This window comes from Quercus lobata, chromosome 6 (assembly GCF_001633185.2).
Source record: "Quercus lobata isolate SW786 chromosome 6, ValleyOak3.0 Primary Assembly, whole genome shotgun sequence".
Lineage (NCBI taxonomy): Eukaryota > Viridiplantae > Streptophyta > Magnoliopsida > Fagales > Fagaceae > Quercus > Quercus lobata.
In genome coordinates, this window is record NC_044909.1 from 11805167 (window position 1) to 11828369 (window position 23203).

General features: G+C 32.2%; 2 protein-coding genes across 2 annotated transcripts; both read left to right on the forward strand.

Annotated features, from left to right (window-relative positions):
• Positions 1-11462: 11462 nt before the first annotated feature.
• On the forward strand, positions 11463-12812 carry LOC115949826 (zinc finger BED domain-containing protein RICESLEEPER 2-like). Its single transcript, XM_031067099.1, has 3 exons — positions 11463-12140; positions 12258-12762; positions 12804-12812. Exons 1-3 carry the CDS (start codon positions 11728-11730, stop codon positions 12810-12812), a joined length of 927 nt encoding a protein of 308 aa, XP_030922959.1. The 5' UTR covers positions 11463-11727.
• Positions 12813-12902: 90 nt separating this feature from the next.
• On the forward strand, positions 12903-13963 carry LOC115993963 (zinc finger BED domain-containing protein RICESLEEPER 1-like). Its single transcript, XM_031117961.1, has 2 exons — positions 12903-13555; positions 13663-13963. The coding sequence occupies exons 1-2, from the start codon at positions 12913-12915 to the stop codon at positions 13782-13784; spliced, it is 765 nt and encodes a 254-aa protein (XP_030973821.1). The 5' UTR covers positions 12903-12912; the 3' UTR covers positions 13785-13963.
• The last annotated feature ends 9240 nt before the right edge of the window (positions 13964-23203 follow it).

Here is a 23203-nt window from a genome sequence, read left to right on the forward strand (position 1 = left end):
ATCCTTTCACTTTTCTATCTATTCCCTATTTTCTATTCTCCTATTTTTCTACCATTTCAACCAAATAGACCCTTAAAGTCATATGTTGAATTTGTGTTTCCTAAAATGTTGTACAGCATGCTTGTAGAAGTTTGATTAACAATGAGGATTGTTGAACAATATGCTTGTAGAAGTCTGATTAATAGTGAGAATACAGTGATAATTGTTGAATAGTATGCTAGTAGAAATTTGATTAATAGTGAGAATATAGGAAAGATTGTTGTACAGTACGAGGTTTAATATTGCATAAGGTGTCTTCTCAGCTCTTATGTTTTTTTTTTTTTTTTTTTTTTTTTTTTTTTTTTTTTTTTTAATTATGTTCAAATCCTGTTTTAATGATATTTTAAGTACCAAATACTCATGAATATATGCCAAGCAAGGCATACCATGTTCCTCAAGTCAGCTCCTCATAGGCTCCTAAAGAAAACAACCTACATGGCGAAGCTGTACAACTCCCTAAAATGGCACAATGCAAATATGCAACCAAAGCAAATACTAGGAAATATCACTGGTAAGCTTTAAGGACGTCAAATTAAATACGTGCATCAAAGGATAGGTTCAATGGTAGCCCAAAGTTAAAAATATGTGGGATTTTGAATGAGAGGATTTTTACAAAATCAGTTCCAAAACCATTTGTTGCATTACTTTTCACGTCTCTACAAAACAAACTCTTCAAAATCAAAGGACCTTTAGACTACATCATATATCATACTCCCAAAAAGTTACAGAATACCATAGAATTGTCCACTAAGATGGAGCAACCCAAATGCGAAGATTATGCAATTTAGATCCTTTGTTTGCCAATTCAATTGCTAACGAGTTGGCCTCCTCATAAACATCATAAACCACAATATCCATGTTACGAAACAAATCAAAAATTTCGAGTAAGTCTTCACGAATCTTCATTGGAGGCTCAATGCCATTCTTACTAACCCATCGAGTAACACTAGGATCGTTCCCCTCCACGACCAACCTTTTCACAGGAGGCATATATTGCAAACATCTCAATCCTTGCCTCAAACCCTCCACACTTGCAACTGTTGTGTCTGCTTCACCAAGATTACCACTATAAACAACCATACGGTCTTCAAACTCATTCCGAAAGATGCCACCAAAACCTGCAGGACTGTTCTTATCATGACCCTTTCCACTGAAATTTAGCTTTATCCAACCAGTGTGTGGTGGTTGCCACAAGCAACGGTGCCTACGAGGTATTCGGTAGTCTATATCCCGACATTCCTCAAAGTCATCATTCCACAAGAAAGATTCGGAGAAATAGAACTCGCCACAACTGAAAATTTAAGAAAAGTAATTGATTGATTATTTTCATTTCGATGGTTCTAACCCCTGTGGTAAAATAAAAAACAAACTGTTCAAATTATCTATTTTAGAAAAGATAAATTAAAGAAAACATTTGGGTTTACCAAACCGGAGAAACTTACTTTCTAAAATATACGTAGTCATCTTGTTTCTTGAGAAATTTATTCTTCATTGTATCTTGTTTCCTCCGTATCTCTTTTGAAAATTGACCTTCATCATGAACAAATATAAACATGAGAATCAAAGATAGATAAATAATGACCACAATATTACAGTCTATAAGATGTCCAAACTCATTTATTGTAGACCCATATAACAATCACTTGTAGAGCAATTAAAATAATTTCAATCCTAACTACAATCTTAGGTTAGCTATCCCTATTCATTTTAATAAGCAATTTTATATTGTAAACATGTTGTCATTCAAGGGTTAGACTTTCTGCTATAGACGTTAATTTTACTGTACTTCCATTTTCTCTCCACCTTTTCTGTCCTCACCATCCCAACAAAAATTCTAATACTAATAAAATGTAATAACGCATCAGGAAAAAGTGAAATAGATAAATTGTAATTACCTGGAAATAAAGTTTCCATGTCAAGTTCAGGTTCTACATTGAAAAAGGTCCAAAAAAAATTGGTAAATACCCAGTCAGCATTTTTATTTTCAAGTCCACAGATCTTAAATTCTGACATATACTTCTTAATGAAGTCGAAGTGGTGTTGACCAGGACATACGCACAGTAAAATCATAGTATTAATCTGAGAAGGACACCAGTTTGCGTCCAACACATTACTTATATGACCCCTCTCGGCATAAGGCATATAGAACAACGTTGGTTTCTTAACTTCCCTTCGACACTGCTCATTAACTGAGAGAACCTTGCATCCTAGCTCCTCCATAACCAAACAATCACAAGGAGAAAACATTGGATCAAACACTTCTATTTCTCCAATCCAGCTAGAAAAGTCATTCTTCAATAAGAGCGCTATAGCAAGTTGATATTGTGAATGGTAACTATACTCAATACTACCAAGAGCATAAATCACCATCAAAACGTGCGAATGTGATCCTAAAACACGTTTAAGGTTGCTTTGAATATCTGGGTCGTTTCTCAGCTGATCAGTCATCTTGCTGTAAAATTCTGATTCCGCAACTTCTTTCATCGTGTTATGCATCTCGGCTAAAAGTCTACTAGCTTCATCTTCGGTGCTTATATCCCCTATTTGTGTTTCACAAGTTAAAGATTGGAATTTTTTAGCTTCCTGGGATGCCAAGATTGCAACAATGTCAAGCTTTAGATTGAAATATCGAACCCGGCATGGAGGGAAATCAGACGCTTCCATATTTCTGAACAACATGCATTCCTCCACAGACATATCGTGGTTAATATCTTGAGCCACGGTTGTGGTTGTGGATGTCTCAAAATCAATGGTCTCCATGCCCTGCGTGTAAGACTAACTTAATTTATTAATTAATTTGGTGACCCACTTTATAAGGCACATGTGATTAGTTAGAGGTTTAATGGGATATAAAAACATATCTATTAGTATTTTATCTGATTGATCAACTAGAGAAGTGGTTTCCTAACGTGACTCCAACTTTGATGGTAAAGTGGAGATTAAAGTAAACTAGGAAACTAGTTCTCTCTACTCATGAAGGTATTTAGTTTTCCCATTATAGATTACAAGGAATTATTATTATTCACTGGATCTTAAGAGAATTGCATCAATGGATCCAGATAAATCTCATGACTATTTTATTTGTTTTATCAATGTGAAATCCATGATAGTTATAGATCTTAAGTTAAAATAGTTGTTGAATGCTTAACAATATAAAGAATTTTAAGTTTACACAATGGAGCAAAGAACATGATCTATAAGACTCAGAAATAGAATTTGGAGTAAATTAGCAAACAATGCAATATATTAGTAGCACACACAACAATCCACATGCATGCAAAACTACTTACCCTTTAGATTATATACTAGTCTGATTTTGGTCTATGCCTCTCTATGTCACTCACACGGCACCTTCTCCTATAGAACTGAAAGAGAATACAGAACTCATTATATCCTTCTAAAGGTATTTGATACTTGTTTGGTATCAAATAAAACCATGTAAGTGATATCAAAATCCAATAAATGTGAGACATGTCAGCAAAAACTAACTACCCCACTAATAAATGAAAGATTTGTGCTATTGTGTAGTTATTTTTATACACGTCTTTCATGAACTCAAAACTCATCTAAATCACTTCATTTGAATTAAGAACTAAACAAACTAGGTCTTAGGAAAAACTCGTGGCTTATGGGACTAAGACTAAGAGCATTTGCATCAGGCTAGTCCTTTTTTTTTTTTTTTTTTGGTTATAAAGACTTACAATACTTAAACCTTCAAAAGGACCTAACTCTTGAAGGCTTAAGCAAGGCTTTTAAACTCACACACACAACTGAAACTAAACAATGATGAAAGATATGTGCTATTGTGTAGTTATTTTTATACACATGTATTTCATTAACTCAAAAATCATCTAAATCACTTTATTTGAATTAAGAACTAAACAAACTAGATCTTAGGAAAAACTTGTCGCTTATGGGACTAAGACTAAGAGCATTTGCATTAGGATAGTCCTTATGCTAAAATTTTAGCTAAAGACACACAAAAAGCTTATACATTAGACTCAATAAACTAAAAAAAAAAAATTTAACATTGTACAACACCACGCCACATCTAATGAGCATTGTTCCTTTCCAAAACTTCAACTTTTATTTAGCAATAAGGTTATTATCATAATAATATAGATTTTGTGACAAGTTAAAACAAAATAATTTATATTAAGTGATGAGATCAATGGAAGGATGTATGTCAAACATTAAAGAAAATTAAAAAAAAAAAAAAATTGTATGTGTTCAATGCTAAAGCATCATTGAAGCCATATATGTCTAGTGGTAAGATTATGAGATAGCCATGTATCATCTATCATGTCTTCTATTCTGATAAATGTTGTAGAGACTAATACTTTAAAAAGATACATCAATCTGTCATAAGAACTGGTTATGGCTTTATGAGTTAGTATATTCTGTTGGATTTCAAGAGGTAAAGTGTTGTGAAATTTTAAAGTACTCGCAAGTGTACGAACCGTACCAAAGTATAGTTTGACAAAAACGAGGTCGAACCCACAGGGACTTAAATGAACGTAGGAAAATTGAATCAAATCTTAACCAAATTAAGCCTAATCTAGTTTAATAAAAATTGGTTGTTTTGAAATTAAATAAACTAAGCAAATAATAAAATTAAGCAAATAGTTAAACTAAGCAAAAGATATAAAGCAATAAAAAGATGTAAACAATCAAGGGAAAGGAATTAAGGTTTTGGAATCCGCCTTGTAAGTCATATTGGCGTATATTTATGATCATTAATTTTTCCCAACCACTGCATGATAATCTAGAAATCAATCTTGCTATCATGGAAAATATTCTCATTAAAATCCTTATTTTAAAAATCAAAAGCATGTTCTTCTTCGCTTCTTAAGTATAAAACCAAATCATCAATTGTATCCGTAGCCAAACAAATCACAAGATATATCCAATTCTAAAAATCAAATCATAAATTGTATCCATTGACAGACAAATCACAAACAATATCCAATTTTATAATCAAGAATTAATAAACCAAGCATTCAATTAATTAAGACAAATCCTAAATCATGAGAAAAACATGATTGAACTCATGTCTAGAATCCCATCTTAGTCAATTGATATGAAGCAAAAACAATTTAAATCATTAATGAACAACTATTGTGGGAAAAATCAAATCACATAAATATTACTAATAATCCTTAACAAGGTTTCATCCTCAACCCTAATTATAAATTTAGTTATTCATAGTAATTGAAAGAAAAAACGAAAATAAAATACTAAACATTAAACTAGACAAATAAAATAAAACTAACTGTCATGGAAGAGGTAGCCGCAACTCTCTATACATTCAGCCCTCAGCCCTAGGGCTAGCCTCCCTAAATTTTTCCCTAAAGAGCCTTTAAATAGGTCAAGCAATCCTATTACAAGTTGAACTCCCGTTTGGAGAAAATCCCAGATTTTTAGGCTTCACTTAACCTACAATTTTGGCCCATTTAACGTCTGAATTCGGACTTTTGGCAAACTACAAAGTTGTAGCCCTTTAAATTAACTTTCCAGCCCAACTTGAATCATCTCAATTGGACTTTTGAACCGAAAGTTATGCCAAGAATACTAACTGATGTGCAGTCTAGAATCCTAATCTGAATTGGACTTGGATTTGGTGCAAATTTTCTTTGATTCCCTGCTCCACTTGGACTTAAATTTAATTGGGTTGGTCTTCTTTAACTTCATCCTGGCCCTTGTAAAAGTAAAGTCCATTAGCTTTCTTCTTGTAGCTTTCTTCTTTGCATAAATCCACTTATTTAATTCCATTCTCCTACAACAAAATAAATAAATAAATAAATAAAAATTCATGCAATAAGATTCAATTAAGCACAAAATTGATTATTCAGCATTATTCCAAAACCAAATATAAAATGCATGAATTAACTCAAAATGAGTATGATAATGCTTTCTAACAATGATATAAATATGCAAAATTAAGCTATTATCAATGCACATCATAAAGTTCTAATGGCAAGTCTCGTTTTTTTGTTGAATCTTAGGGTGGAGCTTTGAAAAGCTTGTTTCCATAATATAGCTTTTTAGAGACTGTGATTCTGTCTTTGTGGAGCTTGAATCTCCATCCTCCTTGCCAAGGAGTTGACAATCGAGTGCTTCAATAAATGCACTGGTACTAACAAGATGTAATTCCAAAGCCTTAAGGGTCTGTTGGAATAAAGGTTTCTGTCTAAGGGTGAAAGTTGCTTGAAGATTATTAAGAAGTAATTTAATATGAAAGGAAGGTTTGTAAATTCTCTATTCTGAAAAGTGAGATCAATGCGGAGCACTTCTTGCAGAATTTCACTTTTTTCACCACATGAATACATTGCCTTTGCCAACAATGTATCCTGAAGGGATATTGTCTCAATTGAGACACCTTCATGCTTATCCAAAATCTTTACTAAAGGCTTTCAGATTTGTTTGGGTTGCACGGCTGGTGCCTTGCCCTTTCCTTTCATGTTTGCCTTGGAGGGTCTTTTATTCATAGTAGTCTGCAATTGGGTTTTGGGAAAAGGTTTATGTTTTGAAATATCATTTTGAAGATAAATATTTTCTTGCAAAGCTTCTTTCAAATTCATTTTTAAAATCCTCTTGCCAATGTCTTTCTGTAAAATTCCTTTATAATGTTTTATAAGAAAATTATTTTTAAAATGTAGAGCATATATGATAGAACAAACTTTTTTCTCTACACTTTTGTGCTATCGTTGAGTAGTGGTATAAGAGTAATCATGACAAAGTCTGTCAGCGTCAGAGTGTCTGGAATTTAAAAACTTTACAAAATCTGCCATAATTTTATCTGTTTTGTATGTCTTACTATATGTCTCACTCTGCGAGAATATGTGAAATAGAGCTTCTCCATAAAGTCTTTTATCAATCACTATAATAGTTTGGGGAAAATCTATCAGGGACTTATAATTAACTTTATTTGTGAGGAAATTAAATTTGTCTTTGTTTAAGAAATTACCACAATTAATATGTTCTTTAATGATTAGAAGAGGAGAATCTGTCAAGATTTCTTTTATTAGGACATTTGTCATATTAGTATTTGAGATTATTGTAAAAAGTATAAGTATGTTATTAATTATAACCTTGATAGGTATATCTATCAAATCGTCAGTCCATGCATATTGATTAAAAGAGATTGCAATCATATTTCCATCTTTTATGCCTTTTCTACTAATTTCTTTTTCATAAGGTATTTGGACTATATGTCGGTGTCTATACAAAAAAGTAATGGGAGAATAAGAACAAATCTCTATCTCTATAGCTTGTTTAAATTTCTTTTTGTCATTATCTATCAATTGGTCATCAAGTGATATTTCTGTCTTTAGAGATGACAAACTTCTTTCAGTTCTATAGATAGTGACATTATTGAGAGAATAAATTTCTTTTGGGATAAGGGGTAAGATGAAATTAAAAAGTACATTAGTTACATTAGTTTTAATTCCTTCGCCTGTTTCTAAAAAGGGGTAAAGCAAGTCCATAAAGGAATTTCTTAAAACAACTTTGGAAGAAAGGTTTTTTACAGCATCAAAACGTATACCGTCATTACAAATGTGAATCTTTCATAATTTTTTAAAGTTATTAGTCCTTCTTGTATAAAATTCATGTCAACACTTGAGTCTATCAAAGCAACTTCTATCAAAGAAAACTCTTTATTAATTACTCTGTCAACTAAAATCAAGAAGTTCTGTCTATTGTTGTCATTGTCCAAAATATCTTTTTCTAATGAAGGGGGGTCTATCATGGGTTTAGAAAATTCTTTCAAATTTATTATTTCTGCAATATTTTGTTCATTTATATTTGTGGAATTATCCTCTTTTATTTCTTGTTTTACCATTTTTGCTTCTGTCATTAAGTCTTGTAGAGTTACAGGTTTTATATCTACTCCATCTTGTTTCTTTTTTGTCTTTTCTTTCTTAGCTTTTTCTTTCTTTCCACATTCCGTAACATGGTGTCCATAATTTCTACACTTAATACAGGCAATAGGTATGTCTATTAAATCTTTTAATTTTAGTAAATAGTCTTTTTTATCTTTTAGGTGATTGGGTAGATTATCTATCAATTTCATTATTATGTCTTTTAGTTTCCTTTTTCTTTTATTGACTTTAAGTGGGTTAGTTGATTTTAGTTCTATCTTTCTCTTAACTTGGTCTATCTCTTTTTGATGAACGTCAAATATTTCCATTAATTCATCTGTTATATCTTCTCAAATTCTAATTTACTGATTTGTTTTTATTATGTCTACCACATTGTTTTTTGGTATGTCCATATTCTTTACATTTATGACAAATAGTATTGTTAATATGTCTTAGTAGTATTTAAAACTGTTATGTCTCTTTTTCTGTCTATATCTAAAGGTGTATTTAAAATTTCTATCTTTTTAACTAATTCTGCCAAACTATCATTTTGGGTATATATCATGGATCTTTCAATTGATTTTAGTCTTTCTTTTTTTCTTCTTTGTTGACTACTTTTACTTTTACTACACTATCACTATTATGCTCTTCCTTTTCTTTTAGACTAGTAGTATTTTTCCCTCCTTTGTTGACTATTTCTCTTGATTTTAGTCTTTCTTCTTCTTTTTTATGTTACTTATACTCTTTACTCATCTATATCTATATATATTACTAAAAGCTGAAGTGCATCGTTTAATGCTACTGCTCTCACATTGCCTGAAGTGCATCGTTTAATGCTACTGCTCTCACATTGCGCCACATCAGCTGCCACATCATTTTTTTATAAATATAATTTGTCCTACAATTTTAAAATAGTTCTTACAATTTTCAATCCTATAAATCACAGCCCTATATTGAGGACAAATTTTTCACACCATATGGCTTTATTTCATTAGCGACCCGCACCACGTCAACACTATCATGGATTTTGGGAAAATCTCTTCTAAAGCCCAAAAGAGCCCATATTTACACAAAAGGCGTCAGAGCCCATGGTCCAAGCTCAAAACATATCATCTCATTTTTGGCTCATGACCCAAGCTCATGAGTCTTATCGAGGGAATTTTGGGAGTCGTGGTTTGGAGGGCCAAGAAGTATGTTCAGTAAAACTCCAGTGGTTCAAAGTTGATAAAGGAAAGCATGTTGCTTGGCATGTCTTCCCCAATTCCCTGAACTTTGACGGGTCAGTGTGCAATAGGTAACATTTGGGTAAGCCTCTCATATCACATAACACTTAAAATGATAAAACTCCCCATGCTCTTTATATAAAAATTAATGTTCATCATATAATATAAGTATTTCATATCAATTATATTATTATCATCTAAATCAATTCCAAGCACATGGTTAAATATATATTAATATCTCATATCTAGCATTAAAATGCTCTCCTTACTCTCCAAGATTTGGTTAAGATATAAAAAGACCATAATTACATCTCTAAAACTTCATCAAATATATTTTTCCAAAAGAGAAAACTTAGCCAAAACACCAAAAATAGCTCCAGCGGAAGCTACAACAGCTTCTGCGAAAGCTGAAACAGTTCCAGCGGAAGCTGCAAACAGCTTCTGCAGAAGCTGAAACAGTTCCAGCGGAAGCTGCAAACAGCTTCTGCATAGGGATGGCAATTTTTGCCCGATCCGTGGGTACCCGGTCCGGCCCGACCCTAATGGGCCGGATTTTACCCGGTCCGATTAGAAATAGGGTCGGGTATGGGTTTCCAAAAAAAAATCCGAAACGGGTCCGGGTCGGGTCCGGGTTTTAATTAAAAAACCCGAGACCCGGCCCGAAACCCGACCCGTGTAAAAACCCGGAACCTAAAATTACAAAACTACCCCCCATATATATATACACCTTAATTAACCTCTTCACTCTTTCCCTCTTCAGTCTTCACTCTTCAGAGCACGCAGCAGCCTCCCTCCCACACCCTCACGCCGCCGTCCCACACTCCCTCACGCCTCCGTCCCTCAGTCCGAACCTCACAAGCCTCCGTCCCTCAATCCGACGACTCCGACCCTCACAACCCTCACTCCCACACTTCGTCCCTCAGCGTCTCTGTCCCTCAGTCCGTCCCTCAGTACCTCAGTCCCTCAGTCCGACCCTCAGAAGCCTCCGGCTCCGGCTACGGCTACTCTCCCTCAATTCGCGTCTCTGGTACCGATCCGAACGTCGTCGCCTACTTCAAGATCACCGATCTCCACCACTCTCGCTCCTTCCCTCGCATTCGCCCCTGTACTCTCTCTCTCTCTGCTTTCAATTTTTCAATGTTGTTGATTTTTTATTTTTAGATAATTGACATTAATTCATGTCTTTGTGTGATAAATTCAACACCTATGGGCTTGTACTCTGTTCTGAGGCAGACTAGAGAAGTATACTTTTGATGTATTCTTCCCATTTATTCTTCAGGTTTAGGAAACAATAAACCTCGTTGGTAGAATCTAACTCTGTAGTTTGTATTAGTTATTATTGTGAAGGCTCTGATAATTTATACCCACTTTTTCAGTTGTAGCTTGTTGAATGCTTTGAAAATTTGTCTCCTGTCCTGTTTCTGGCTCTTTTTTTTTCTTCATCCGTGTATCTCTGAAGTGCCATTGCTGTTGCCTTTTTGATTGTTAGCACTTTGGTATTCCATTTTTTCTTCGATGTTTGATGTATGGAGAAAATAGAGAGTGATAGTGATAGTGATTAGAAAGACGAGGAGGAGCAAAGAGAGAGTGATAGTGATAGTGATTAGAAAGAGAGACTGCCATAATTAACTTGTGATTTTTGATTTAGTAAATCAAATGTTGAATTATCCAAAAAAATAGAATCAAATATTTAGTTTGTGGTTTTGGTTTCTTTGGATCAGAATTGATGGGTCATTCTTATTATTATGCTTTGGAGAGGTTGCGGCAGTTGGTGTTGATTATTGCTTTGTTTATGCAAATTGCGTGTATTTGATTTCATGGATTTGTAATAGTTGAGCTTGCTCTGTTTTCCGTGGCTGTTATAGTGATGCTGTAATAGTTAAGCTTTCTTGGGTAGGAATTGCATCAAATTAACTTTGTTAACTTGCATTTCTTGTGAAACTAAGTGTGGAATATGGTAGTGAAATATTGTTTTTTGTGTTTGTTGGGAATGTAGAGCCTAAAACGGAGATGGAAGAGACAAACATAAACACAAACAAATCTGATTCTTCCTCGCCAAGTGGCTCTCCTTTAAGAACCGGACGTGGTCCCTTGCAAACTGTGCGGTCTCCCTCGCCATTTTCACGATCACCCTCACCATTGTCGCCTGGCAGCTCACCTTCAGGATCACCATCACCTTTATGTCCATTAAACAACGAGTAAGTGTTTGAATTTGTTGTTAATCATGTTTAATTTGTGTAATTATGAATTTGTGCCTATTAATTAATAAGTATGTGTAATAATAAATTTGTTTTGATTCTAACCTTCAAACTTCTGAACCAATTAGGAGTCTGAAATCCCCGATGGTGGACTTAGAGGTAGAGGAACAAGAAGGGAGTCGAGGAAGTCCAGGGACAGAGGAAGAGAGAGAGCAAGAGCCTACAAATGAGGACTCGGATACAAGTAAAAAAAGAAAGACCACTTCAGATGTTTGGGCTCATTTTACAAGGAAGAAAGTTGAAGGAAAAGTTAAAGCCCAATGCCATCATTGTGGCAAACTTTACTTGGGTGATTCAAGCTAAGGTACAACCCATTTGCGTAATCATCTAGCAAGATGTCCACGGATGAAGTTTAAAGATATAAGACAACAAGTCTTAATTAAACAACAAAATAAGGTGGATGGAACTATGAGTTTAAGTAATTATCAATTTGATCAAGCTAGAGTTAGGAATAAGCTTGCTCGAATGGTCATTTTACATGAATATCCCCTTTCAATGGTTGATCACATTGGGTTTAGAGAATTTGTGACGGATCTTCAACCGATGTTTAAAATTGTCACAAGAAATACTTTGAAGAGTGACATTTTTAAAATCTATGATAATGAGAGGGAGAAAGCTTTGAAGATCACGGACAAGAATGGAAGTAGGATGGCAATTACAACTGACATGTGGACTTCAAGTAACAAAAAGAGAGGGTTTATGGTCATTACCGCTCATTTCATTGATCATGCTTGGACGTTGCAAAGTCGGGTTTTAAGGTAATTTTTTTATCTATAAATTGAATGTTAAAGATTTTACATTTAGAATGTTTATTGAGTTATGTTAAATTGAATGTTTATTTAGTTATGTTATAATTATTCCTATTATTTTTCTAGGTTTGTTTATGTTCCTTCTCCACACACGAAAGATGTTCTTGCCGATGTGCTTGTTGATTGCTTTTTAGAGTGGAATATTGATAGGAAGTTGTCCACAATAACCGTAGATAATTGTAGTACTAATGATGCCATGATAAGACTTCTCTTGAATAAGCTTGATACTAGTTCTCTTATGTTGGGTGGGTCTATGTTGCATATGAGATGTGCTGCACATATTTTAAATTTGATTGTTCAAGATGGGTTGTCTCTTATTGGTGATGGTATTGAAAGGATTCGTGATAGTGTGATTTATTGGACTGGATCACCAAAGAGGAGACAAAAATTTGAAGAAAATGCGCGTCAATTGCGTATTCAATGCACCAAAGAGTTAGTTTTAGATTGTAAAACTCGTTGGAATTCAACTTGCTTAATGCTTTCTACTGCATTGATTTATAAAGATGTTTTCTCGCGTTTGGCTAAACATGAAACATCTTATACTTGTTTGTCATATGATCATGATTGGGAGGTAGCCAAAGATATTTGTGGAAGGTTGGAGTTGTTTTCTAGTGTGACTGAGTTTTTCTCTGGTCGTAAATACCCCACAACTAATATGTATTTTTCTATGGTGTGTGAGTTGAAAATTGCATTGAATGAATGGAGTTTGTCTCCAAGTGAGATGATAAGTACGATAGCCGAAAGCATGCTTACTAAATTTAATTCTTATTGGGCTAATGTTAGTGTTGTTATGGCTATTTCTGTTATCTTAGATCCAAGATATAAGATGAAATTATTGGAGTTTTATTATCCTAGCATTTATGGTGTTAATTCTGATTTGGAGATTGAAAAAATTAAGAATCTTTGTTATGATTTGCTTGATGAGTATGGAGATGTAGATGAGTGTCCTGTAGATAATGAAGGAAGTTCTCATATGCCTGCAAGTACTTCAAATCAAGGGGCACAAATAAAATTTAGGTTGATTGGGTCAATGTCAAGGTTTGATGGGTTTGTGAACAATAGTTCAAGTAGTTCAAAGAAACATGGGAGTGGTAGAATGGAATTTGATCATTTCATTGATGAGGGAGTGTTGAAGAGGAGTGAAGACTTCGATATTTTGGCATGGTGGAAAAATAATGGTCTCAAGTATCCTACTTTACAAAGGATTGCAAGAGATGTTTTAGCCATTCCCGTCACAACTGTTGCTTCAGAAGCTGCTTTTAGCACTAGTGGGAGACTTTTAAGTCCACACCGCAGTAGACTACATCCCAAGACTATAGAGGCAATGATGTGTGCTCAGAATTGGTTATGGAGTGAAATCAACGGTTAGCAATTGTCTAATTTTTATTTATAAAATCAAAATTGTGTTTTTATATTTGCTAGTTATAATTTGATGAGATTTATTACATTTTTTAATTCATTGTTGTTGTAGGTTCTTCAATTATACCAGGAGATAGTACATTTCAATCCATTCTTAATGATGGGGAGCCAAATGAAGATGATGGGAGTTGTGCCACAATTGATGGGAGTTGCATCACAATTGATGAAGATTAAATATTTTGTATTAATTTAGTAGTTTTTTTAATTTCTTGGACTTGTTGAATTAATTTGTTGGTATGTAATTATTCTAAACTTGTGGCCTTGTGGGATTTATTTTGTAGCTTTTTAATTTCTTGGACTCGTTGAACTTTTGATACTTATTTCTTAAACTTGTTGGATTTATTTTATTTTTATGTTTAGCTAGTGATTATGATTATGATTATGATATTAGTTATAGTTTATTGGTTTATTGATTTATAATTAACAGGTGGTTTATTGATTTATTATTAGTAGCTTATGATGTGGCATTTGAGCCATGTTATTTATTGGCATTTGGGCCATATTATTTAGGCTTGAATTGCATTAGAATATGCAGGCTTAATATAGGCAAAGATAAATTTGTGCTTAAATTTTTTTTATTTTTTGGATTGGGCCCAAAAATGCAGGCTTAAAGCTTAATGTAGGCAAAAATAATTTTGGGCTTAAATTTTTTTTTTTGATTGGGCCCAAAAATGCAGGCTTAATGTAGGAAAAAATAAATTTGGGCCCAAAAATGCAGGCTTAATGTAGGCAAAAATAAATTTGGGTTTAATTTTTTTTTTTTTTGATTGGGCCATGAATTCGGCCCAATTCCTAAACGGGGCCCGCGGGGCCCGGATGGGGCGGGTCTGGGCCCCGGGAAAAAACCCGGTACCCTAAACGGGCCGGGTCCGGGTTAAGGGTCTTGTCTCGCGGGTCAGGTCCGGGTATGAAAAAACCCGGCCCGAACCCGACCCGTTGCCATTCCTACTTCTGCAAAAGCTGTAATAGCTCCAGCTAAGCTACAAACAACTCTAGCAGAAGCAGAAACACCTTTTGCAGAAGCTGAAACAGTTCCAGCACATTCTGCAGTAGCTCTAGTTGTGGTTCCAGAAAAATCTCATAAAGCTTATCTTACCATCTTTAGTCAAATCATGAATTTAATGCAATATACTTTCCTCCAAGCAAACGATTTCATTCGGATGACATCATCCAACTGTAACAGCTATGATTAACAGCTGTTATAGCTATAACTTCAGCCATTAAGTCTCAAACTTTCTTCTTTTGGCCAAAGAACAAAAGACCACTTACTTTATCAAAGACTTTTCCTGATTTGCCGAGTTTCCCTTCAACTAGTTCTGATCTAGTTACATAGCTTGGCTCTATATAAAGAGGACCAAGCTACACACTAAAGGGCTCCTCTCTGATCTTCCTCTTTGATCTCTGCCCTCTCTGATCCATCTCACCCTCTTATGCAAAAACTTCACTCATTTTGCTGCAAAATACACATTTTTACACTTATCCATCTCCCTTACAAAAATATCTCTTCTTAGAGCACACCATTATAGACTAGCCCTCTCTTGTCTTCAATACTTTGAAACTCCATTCATCTTACTGCCATATCTCTAAAAGATCTCCATATCTTTCTTCATCCCTTTTACAAAACCTCTCTTCATAGATAACAACACAACACACATATTACAACACCATTACCCATAACCCACCTTTCCCACTCCATTATTCTGAAGTATCATCATCTTGTTGCCCAAAAACACATCTCCATCTCATTCTTTATTTCTCATACAAAATCCCCCTTCTTAGAAAGCAACATAACCAATGTCATAATACAAAAAACAATCCCAGTAGCAGCCTTTACTACATTTAACCTTCATTTATCTATCTCATACTTCCACTTATTTTACAAAACACATTCCTCACAAAATACCCATACACACTTCTCATATATCTCTAAGCTCTATGTCTCACAAAGTATACATATACAAGATCCATGTCCAACAAAGTATCTACATATAATTCTCATACATATTACAAACACCATATCTCACAATATATACATATCCCTTACCATCTCCACACATCTTAAAATATATCAAACACTCTTCCAAGAACTTATTACTAGAAGCCCTTTCTTATGAAAGGCAAAAACTTATAAAATTAAATGTCCTTCTTATGGAAGGCAATATCACTCATATTTGACTAAAAACTAAAAGAGTATTACATGGAAAAAGTCATTTAAGTGTATGATGAAAGGGGATAAACTTAACCAACCTATGCACATGGCTGGACATATTCTCTCTCCCTCCAGTTGCACCCATTTTTCCCCTTCAATCATGAAGTCGCCATGTAAAGACTCATAACATCATATTGTACCGCTGGATTCATTCTATCACGCTGCTGAAATGTCTAAGTCCATTGCTGTCCTACGGCTGGAGCACCAAACTATGAAGATAAGCCATTATATTTTACCCTTAAACTTATATTATCAAGTATATTTTGTTCATTATTATTATACCACTCAACTAATGTCATTATACTGCTGGAATCTTTTTAGCTCATTAACACTATAAGACTAGAGCCACAAACTATGAAGCTCACCAACATTATACGGCTGGAGCCACAAATCACATGAAGAACAAAGTGATGCTACACGGTTGGAGTCAGAAACATAAAAGATAAGTCAATGTTTCCTCCATCCTTGAAATTACATTATTGAGTATATGTTAACTCATTATCATTTTACCATTATCTAACCATTTAATAAACATGGTCTCACTAATAATAAACATACATATTAATAAATTGATATACCACCAATGGACATATATTACTTGGACATAAACCATTGTTGGACTTGTATCATTTGGACATATACCACCAATGGACATATATTACTTGGACATAAACCATTGTTAGACATACCTTATCATGATGAACATGAACCATGAACCGCAACTAAACATGGACTATTGGACTCATCCCATTGTTAGACATTCGACACCTAATTAATTATTTTCTAATATTGGATATCACTCAATATACATAATAATAACGTATCAACTCACCATTTAATCAAAACTATCATACTAAGCATATTATTTATTTATTTATTTCAACCATTATTGTGATTCTAAGACTTTGGGTTTTATCTATTTTGTAGGCTTAAAATACACCGGTAGTCATTGGTCTATGCGGCCTAATGTCGAGTTCCGGGTTGACTTCCCCAAAACAAATCCGGGCCTAGCAAAGCCACACCTCCAAAGGCACGTGGCTACGCGCACAAAAAACGCCCCCAACACCCTATAAATGCAGCCCACTACTTATTTATTTACTTCCATTATCACCCTATAATAAATCCAACCCACTACTTATTTATTTACTTCCACTATCACCCTATAATAAATCTATATAATTAATCCAGCCCACTTCTTATTTATTTAGTTCCACTATCAAGCCCAACAACCCAAAGCCTTTTCAGTTTAACTTAAAGGAAAATAAATAAATAAAAAACGTTGAAGCCTTCAAGGTTTTGCGTGACCAAATAGAAAAGTGAGGAGATAGAGAGTTTGAAGATTGTAATGTGGAGGGAAGCTTAAAGGGGGAAAAAAGTTGAAGCCTTCAGGTATTGCGTGAGAAAACAGAGAGTTTGAAAGCTACTCACCTTCCGGCTCTACCGTTTTGCAGTAACGGCTGTCTATCCGATTTCCTTCCTTCCTGTCTTCCTTTCCACACGGTGTATAAATACTGACAAAACTTGCCTGCTTTGGTTGAGGTATCTCTACATCTCAGTTCTTTTTTGCCCCATTAGATTTTGTTATAATTCTATGTGATTCCAACTACTTAGTGTGACTATGATTTCTTAGTATAGTGCTGTGGTGTTTGCTTCCACTATCTACTTCAATATCATGATTGTATAACACGGATTGGATTTTAGAATCAAAGCAAATTGTTTTCCTGGTGTTTCAATTTTTTGCAGTAATTTTTTTGCATAATTGTGTTTATGGTGGTCTTTGGTTTAGACTTGGTTTGATATTCATGGTTTTAATTTTAAGTCACTGTGCAAGTGTTTTTATTTTGTGCTAAGATTGTGTTTTTTAATCGAGATTTATAAGGCTGCTATGGTGTGGCTGATTGTTTACGGCATCTTTTTCAGGGTGTTGAATTTTTGATTGCTGGGTTTTTTAATCAGATCTCTACCTCTTTTGGGTCTGTTCATTTTGAGTTTTTTGATTGCTAGGTTTTTAATTCTATTTGCTTCTGCTGTTTTTCAACAATTGATATTAGAGCGTACTTCAATATCATGATTGTATGACATGGATTGGGTTTTAGAATCAAAGCAAATTGTTTTCCTAGCGTTTCAATTTTTGCGGTAATTTTTCTACATAATTGTGTTTATCATAGTCTTTGGTTTAGACATGGTTTGATATTCATGGTTTCAATTTTAAGTCACTGTGCAAGTGTTTTATTTTTTGCTAAGATTGTGTTTTTTAGTTGAGATTTATAAGGCCTAAATCTCTCTCCCCACCTAAGATGTATCAATTTCAACTTCCCATTAAATATGTAATTAACTTGAAATACGTCTAGAAAGTTGATACATCCCATAAAAATACGTCTTTCAAGAAAAGCAAAACATTATAGTAAACATTTTATGCATCCTATTAATCTGGGTGGTTCTTACTTGCAAGTTTTAACTAACCATTAAATATGTAATTAACTTGAAAGACGTATTGTAAAATGTTTTTCTCTTATTTAGTTCATTAGTTAATTACACACTTCAAAAAATTAGTTCTTTAGTTCAAATTAGTTAAAAAATTTGTGCTTTAGTTCAAATTAGTTTTTTTTTTTTTTTAAAAGCAGAGCAAATTAGTTCTTTAGTTCAAACATTATATAAACTAGTCGCATACCCGCGCGTTGCGCATGATAATTTTTTTAGAATGGTCTCATTAAATATTTTATTAATACTATAATTTTTTTTTTGAGAAATTTAATACTATAATTTTAGTTATTAACAATTGGTTTTTTATTAGTTTTTAAGTTAATAAAAACCTTAAATGTACCTTTTTTTACTTTTATACACGCTTGCACACACACACACACACACACATATATATATATATAGTGAATCTTTACACATACCTTTAAGAAAACTCTATATATTCCACATTTTTGGATGCATAAAATTATAGACTACTATTCTATAATGATAGTGGTTAATTAATTTTATATATATATATATATATATTTTAGTGATCTCATTTGTAACGCTTCTTACCATTATCATGTATTTACTAACTGATGATTTGCATAACAAAGATGATAAATGAGAGGTAGCATTGTTCATTAGATTTTTGAAAGTAATAGTGTATGAAAATTATATTTTTATAAATATATATATATATATATAGATATATAATATAAATAAGGTTAAATGAAGTGTCAAAAAATGAATTTTTAAATTTTCTAACTTTATTTCTTATGTAATTTCTACTACTATCAGAGAATATCTCTTTTTTAGTTATGATTAATATGGTTTTTATATTTAGAGTTTGATTAGTTTTAAATTTAAATTTAGTACAATGATTTTATTTAATTGTTGATTTAATTTTTTAAGTGAATTTAACGGTTTATGTTACTACATTGTTCTCCACACAATAATCTCTATTTTATTTTTTACTTCTCCTTACAACCTCTTTGTTTTCCAATCAATGATTACTAATTGATGTTTGGTTTTTTTTTTCCTTTATCTACTCTTTATTACTTTGTATTGGTTTTTTTCTATACAATCTCTCTCTCTCTCCATTGGCGACCTATCGTTTTCCAAAATTTGATGATGATTGGTTTTTTTTTTTTTTTTTTTTAATTTAGTGTTTCTAACTTGATTTGTTTTGTATTTCATTCTTCTTTTGATGCATTGGGTGTGAGAATGAGTGTTTCCCTAACATTACTCCACTTAATGTGGACAATTTTATTTATTTAATTTAGACAAAATATTATATTTTAAAAATTTTAAAATAAAAAAGGAGTGGAAATATAAATAATTTAATGATATATATGGGGATGTGGCTGAATTTAAATGTTAAATAAATGATATGAGAAAAAAAAATACATACCAATAAACACTAACTTATCCAAATAATTCTATGTAATATAATAACAGTACATTCTTATATACTATTTTTAATTATTTATAATGCAATATGATAGTATTTAACCAAAAAAAAAAAAAAAAACTTAACACACAAAACTAAATCCCATCAACCAAAATAGAGTTCTGAAGAATATAAAACTTTATCAAGCTAAAATAGAGATGCAAGAAATATAAAAATAAAAATCCACCAAAAAATTGAGGGAGAAAGAGTGGGAGTGGGAATGGGAAATAACCACTTTTTTGTAAGAGAAAATTATGTAAAGAATGGAAGAGTGAATGACAAATTTATACTAAAAGGATGATAATAAAAAGAAACAAAATGAAGGAAGATAAAAGGAAAGAGGAATAGTGATATCATGGGTAGAATGATTGGGGAGATGAAAAGGTAAAGAGAAGGAGAAAGGTTGGAGAAAGCGTAAATGTAAAAAATAAAAAATAAAAAATAAAAAAATAAAAAAATGAGTACAATTTGATAAGCACAATTTTCTTTTATTTGAATTTAAGTAAAATATTACATTTTTTTTAAAACAAAAAGAGAGAGAAAATATAAATAATTTAATGATAAGGAGGATGTGGTTGAATTTTAATATTGAGTAAAATAGAAGGGGGAAAAAAAAAAGAAAAATTAAAAGATGTAACAATAAACACTAAATTATCCAAATTATGCAATGTAATGGAATACTATTATATTTTTATCTACTATCTTTAATTTTTTATAATGTAATCAGATAAAATTTAACAATCAAAGAGCAAAATAATAATACTAATAACTTAAAACACAAAACTATATTGTATCAACCTAAATTAGAGTTCTTAAAAACAAAAAAATTTATCAACCTAAAGCGGAGATGCAATAAAAAATAAAAATTCACCAAAACATTGAGAGAGAGAGAGAGAGAGAGAGAGAGCCTTTTTGTGAGAGAAAACTATGCAAAGAATGGAAAAGATTGACAAATTTATAGTAAGAGGGAAAGGGTAAGAAGAGACAAATAAAGGAAGATGAAGGGAAAGATGAATAACAATATTAAAGTAGAGGGTAGTGGGGAGATGAAAAGGTAAAGGAAAAAAGAAAGGTTAAAGAAAGTGTAAATATTTAAAAAATAAGTGAATATAAAAAAAATTATAGGAAAATTGGAAATGAAAAAAGAAATATATATATAGATGTTAAAACAGACAAAGATAAATATTTAGATTCAATAATCTATATATATATATATATATATATATATTGTAAAAAAAATATGAATAAATAATAAATAATAATTATGTGGCGAATGACGTGGCGATGAGGTAGCGCAACAGGAGCTCAGCAGCAATAAATGCAACGCTTCAGCTTTTAGTAATATATAGATATAGATTACGTCCCTAGTTCTTTTTTGAGCAATACATCTTCCACGTATTTTCAATACGTCTTTCCCATTTAATATCTGAAGTTGAAAGTATGTAATTAATTTATGAAAAAATATTGTTAATTAATTTTATAGATCTATTTCATGTGAAAATGATATATTTTTAATGGCAATTTTTTTAATGAAATTGGAAGGAAGGCCTAAATTGCAACCTTGTAGGCAATTTTTTATTTGTAGTATCTTGAAAGGGGATATGTAACTTTTAAATTTGACAATTTTTAGACTACTATTGCATATTGTTCAATCAGAGGCATTTGTAAAAATGTTCACGCCCAAGCCAGTGATAATTGAATGATTACTCTTTACATTACTCTGATCAAATAAGCTGCATTTACTCAAGAACTTCTCCACTATTAGATTTGGTCACATGTATTTATGGTTTCTGTTTCCTTCATTGGGTTTCCATAATACTTTTTCTGTGTCTTTTTATTTTTATACTTTTCTTGGGAATTATATACAATTGAAAAGTTGTTTGACAACATTTCAAATGATCAAACGGCAATGAAACTTGATCATAGCACAATAGTAAGCTGTCAACAATTACAAACTTACCATTATTTGCAAAATCAAACATTGTGTTTTAATCCACAGACTGTGTTTTAGGAACCACCGCAAAAGGATGAAATCAAGAAAAGTCCATAACAGACTTCTGACAACAAAACATTTGAAGTTATTGATACAAAATCATCCCCACACACAAATAATGATCCAAGTGATCCACCCACAAGTAATGTTGATACCACAACAGTAAGCTTTCTATTGCTATATTTATTTGCAAATTCATTCAAAAAAAAATCTACAATATAATTTAATAAACATATTTTGGTGTAGGAAACATTGGAGAATTATGAAATCAAGAAAAAAGCAGATCAAACTTCAGACAAAAACACATTTCAAGTTCTTGATACAAAACCATTAACAAACACAAATAATGATGCAAGTGGATCAAAACAAGAAAACAATGATGATGCCATCCCATGAATGAGTTCTGCCTCTAATGTTGAAGATGCGGAACCAAATGATGATGACATGTTCCTTCAAGATCTAATCAATCATTGAAAATCTACAAAACAAAAGTCATCAAAGAAGAAGAAGCTTCAAAGACGCAAATGATATTGGAATTTTATATTTTCCTACCTATATGAACTCATTTCAGAATTATATTATTTCTTCATATTGTGTCAAAAAATCAAATACTTTACTTCATTAATAATAAAAGCTTTTTGGAAAATCAAATTGTTATCCAATTAAGTATTAGCACTGATAAAATCAATACCAGCTAGCAACTATAGCTACTTCTATTTCATGAAATATACTCATTTAAGTTTAATTACAAACTTCATTATTTGACAATCAAAACATCATCTTTTAATTTAACATCTAAATTAAACCTCATCCTCCAAATCTATTAAAATATATATATCTTTTTTTCACTCATCTTTTAATTTTTTTATTTATAAAAAACGTGTTGAAATACAAACAATGTTGTATTTTAAAAAAAAATTAAATTAAATCTAATTCATTTAGGTGGATTTCATTTGATTGAGGAACCTAAATATACTACCACCAAATATTGTGCCAAAATCTTACCCATTACCACACATATACTGCTTTCAATAATTGATTCATTAGTAATTTTTAATATCAAATTTTACATATGAATGTCATTAGAAAAATAAAAGGACCTCTTTATGTTGTTCAATAGTGCTGTAACTTAACAGCCAAAAACAATATTTTATTTTACCTTTAAACATAATTTACAAATTTTTATTGCAAAGACTCTTCAACATCCTTTGTTTTCAATTATCTAATAAATCAGTTCATGAAAGTATATTACCTTTGCATTTATTTCAAAACTTACACCACCCCAGTACAAATCAAACATGAAGCTTTCAAATCATTTGCCTCTCACAACCAAATACTTCAATTATTTATGACAATTTCCCATTTTTAAAAATATAATGAACCTATCATCTCTTCTCCATAATATTCTAATATTCTTACAATTAAAATCATACAAATATTTTATTGTTATCAACTAAAATTATTTAAAAAAATCT

Excerpts from the sequence above, each read along its gene's own strand:
- LOC115949826 (XM_031067099.1), top strand. The coding sequence starts at position 11,728 with ATGAAGTTTAAAGATATAAGACAACAAGTCTTAATTAAACAACAAAAT. Across the intron at positions 12,141-12,257 it reads TTGCAAAGTCGGGTTTTAAG|GTTTGTTTATGTTCCTTCTC; the intron begins GTAATTTTTTTA and ends TTATTTTTCTAG.
- LOC115993963 (XM_031117961.1), top strand. The coding sequence starts at position 12,913 with ATGATAAGTACGATAGCCGAAAGCATGCTTACTAAATTTAATTCTTAT. Across the intron at positions 13,556-13,662 it reads GTTATGGAGTGAAATCAACG|GTTCTTCAATTATACCAGGA; the intron begins GTTAGCAATTGT and ends TTGTTGTTGTAG.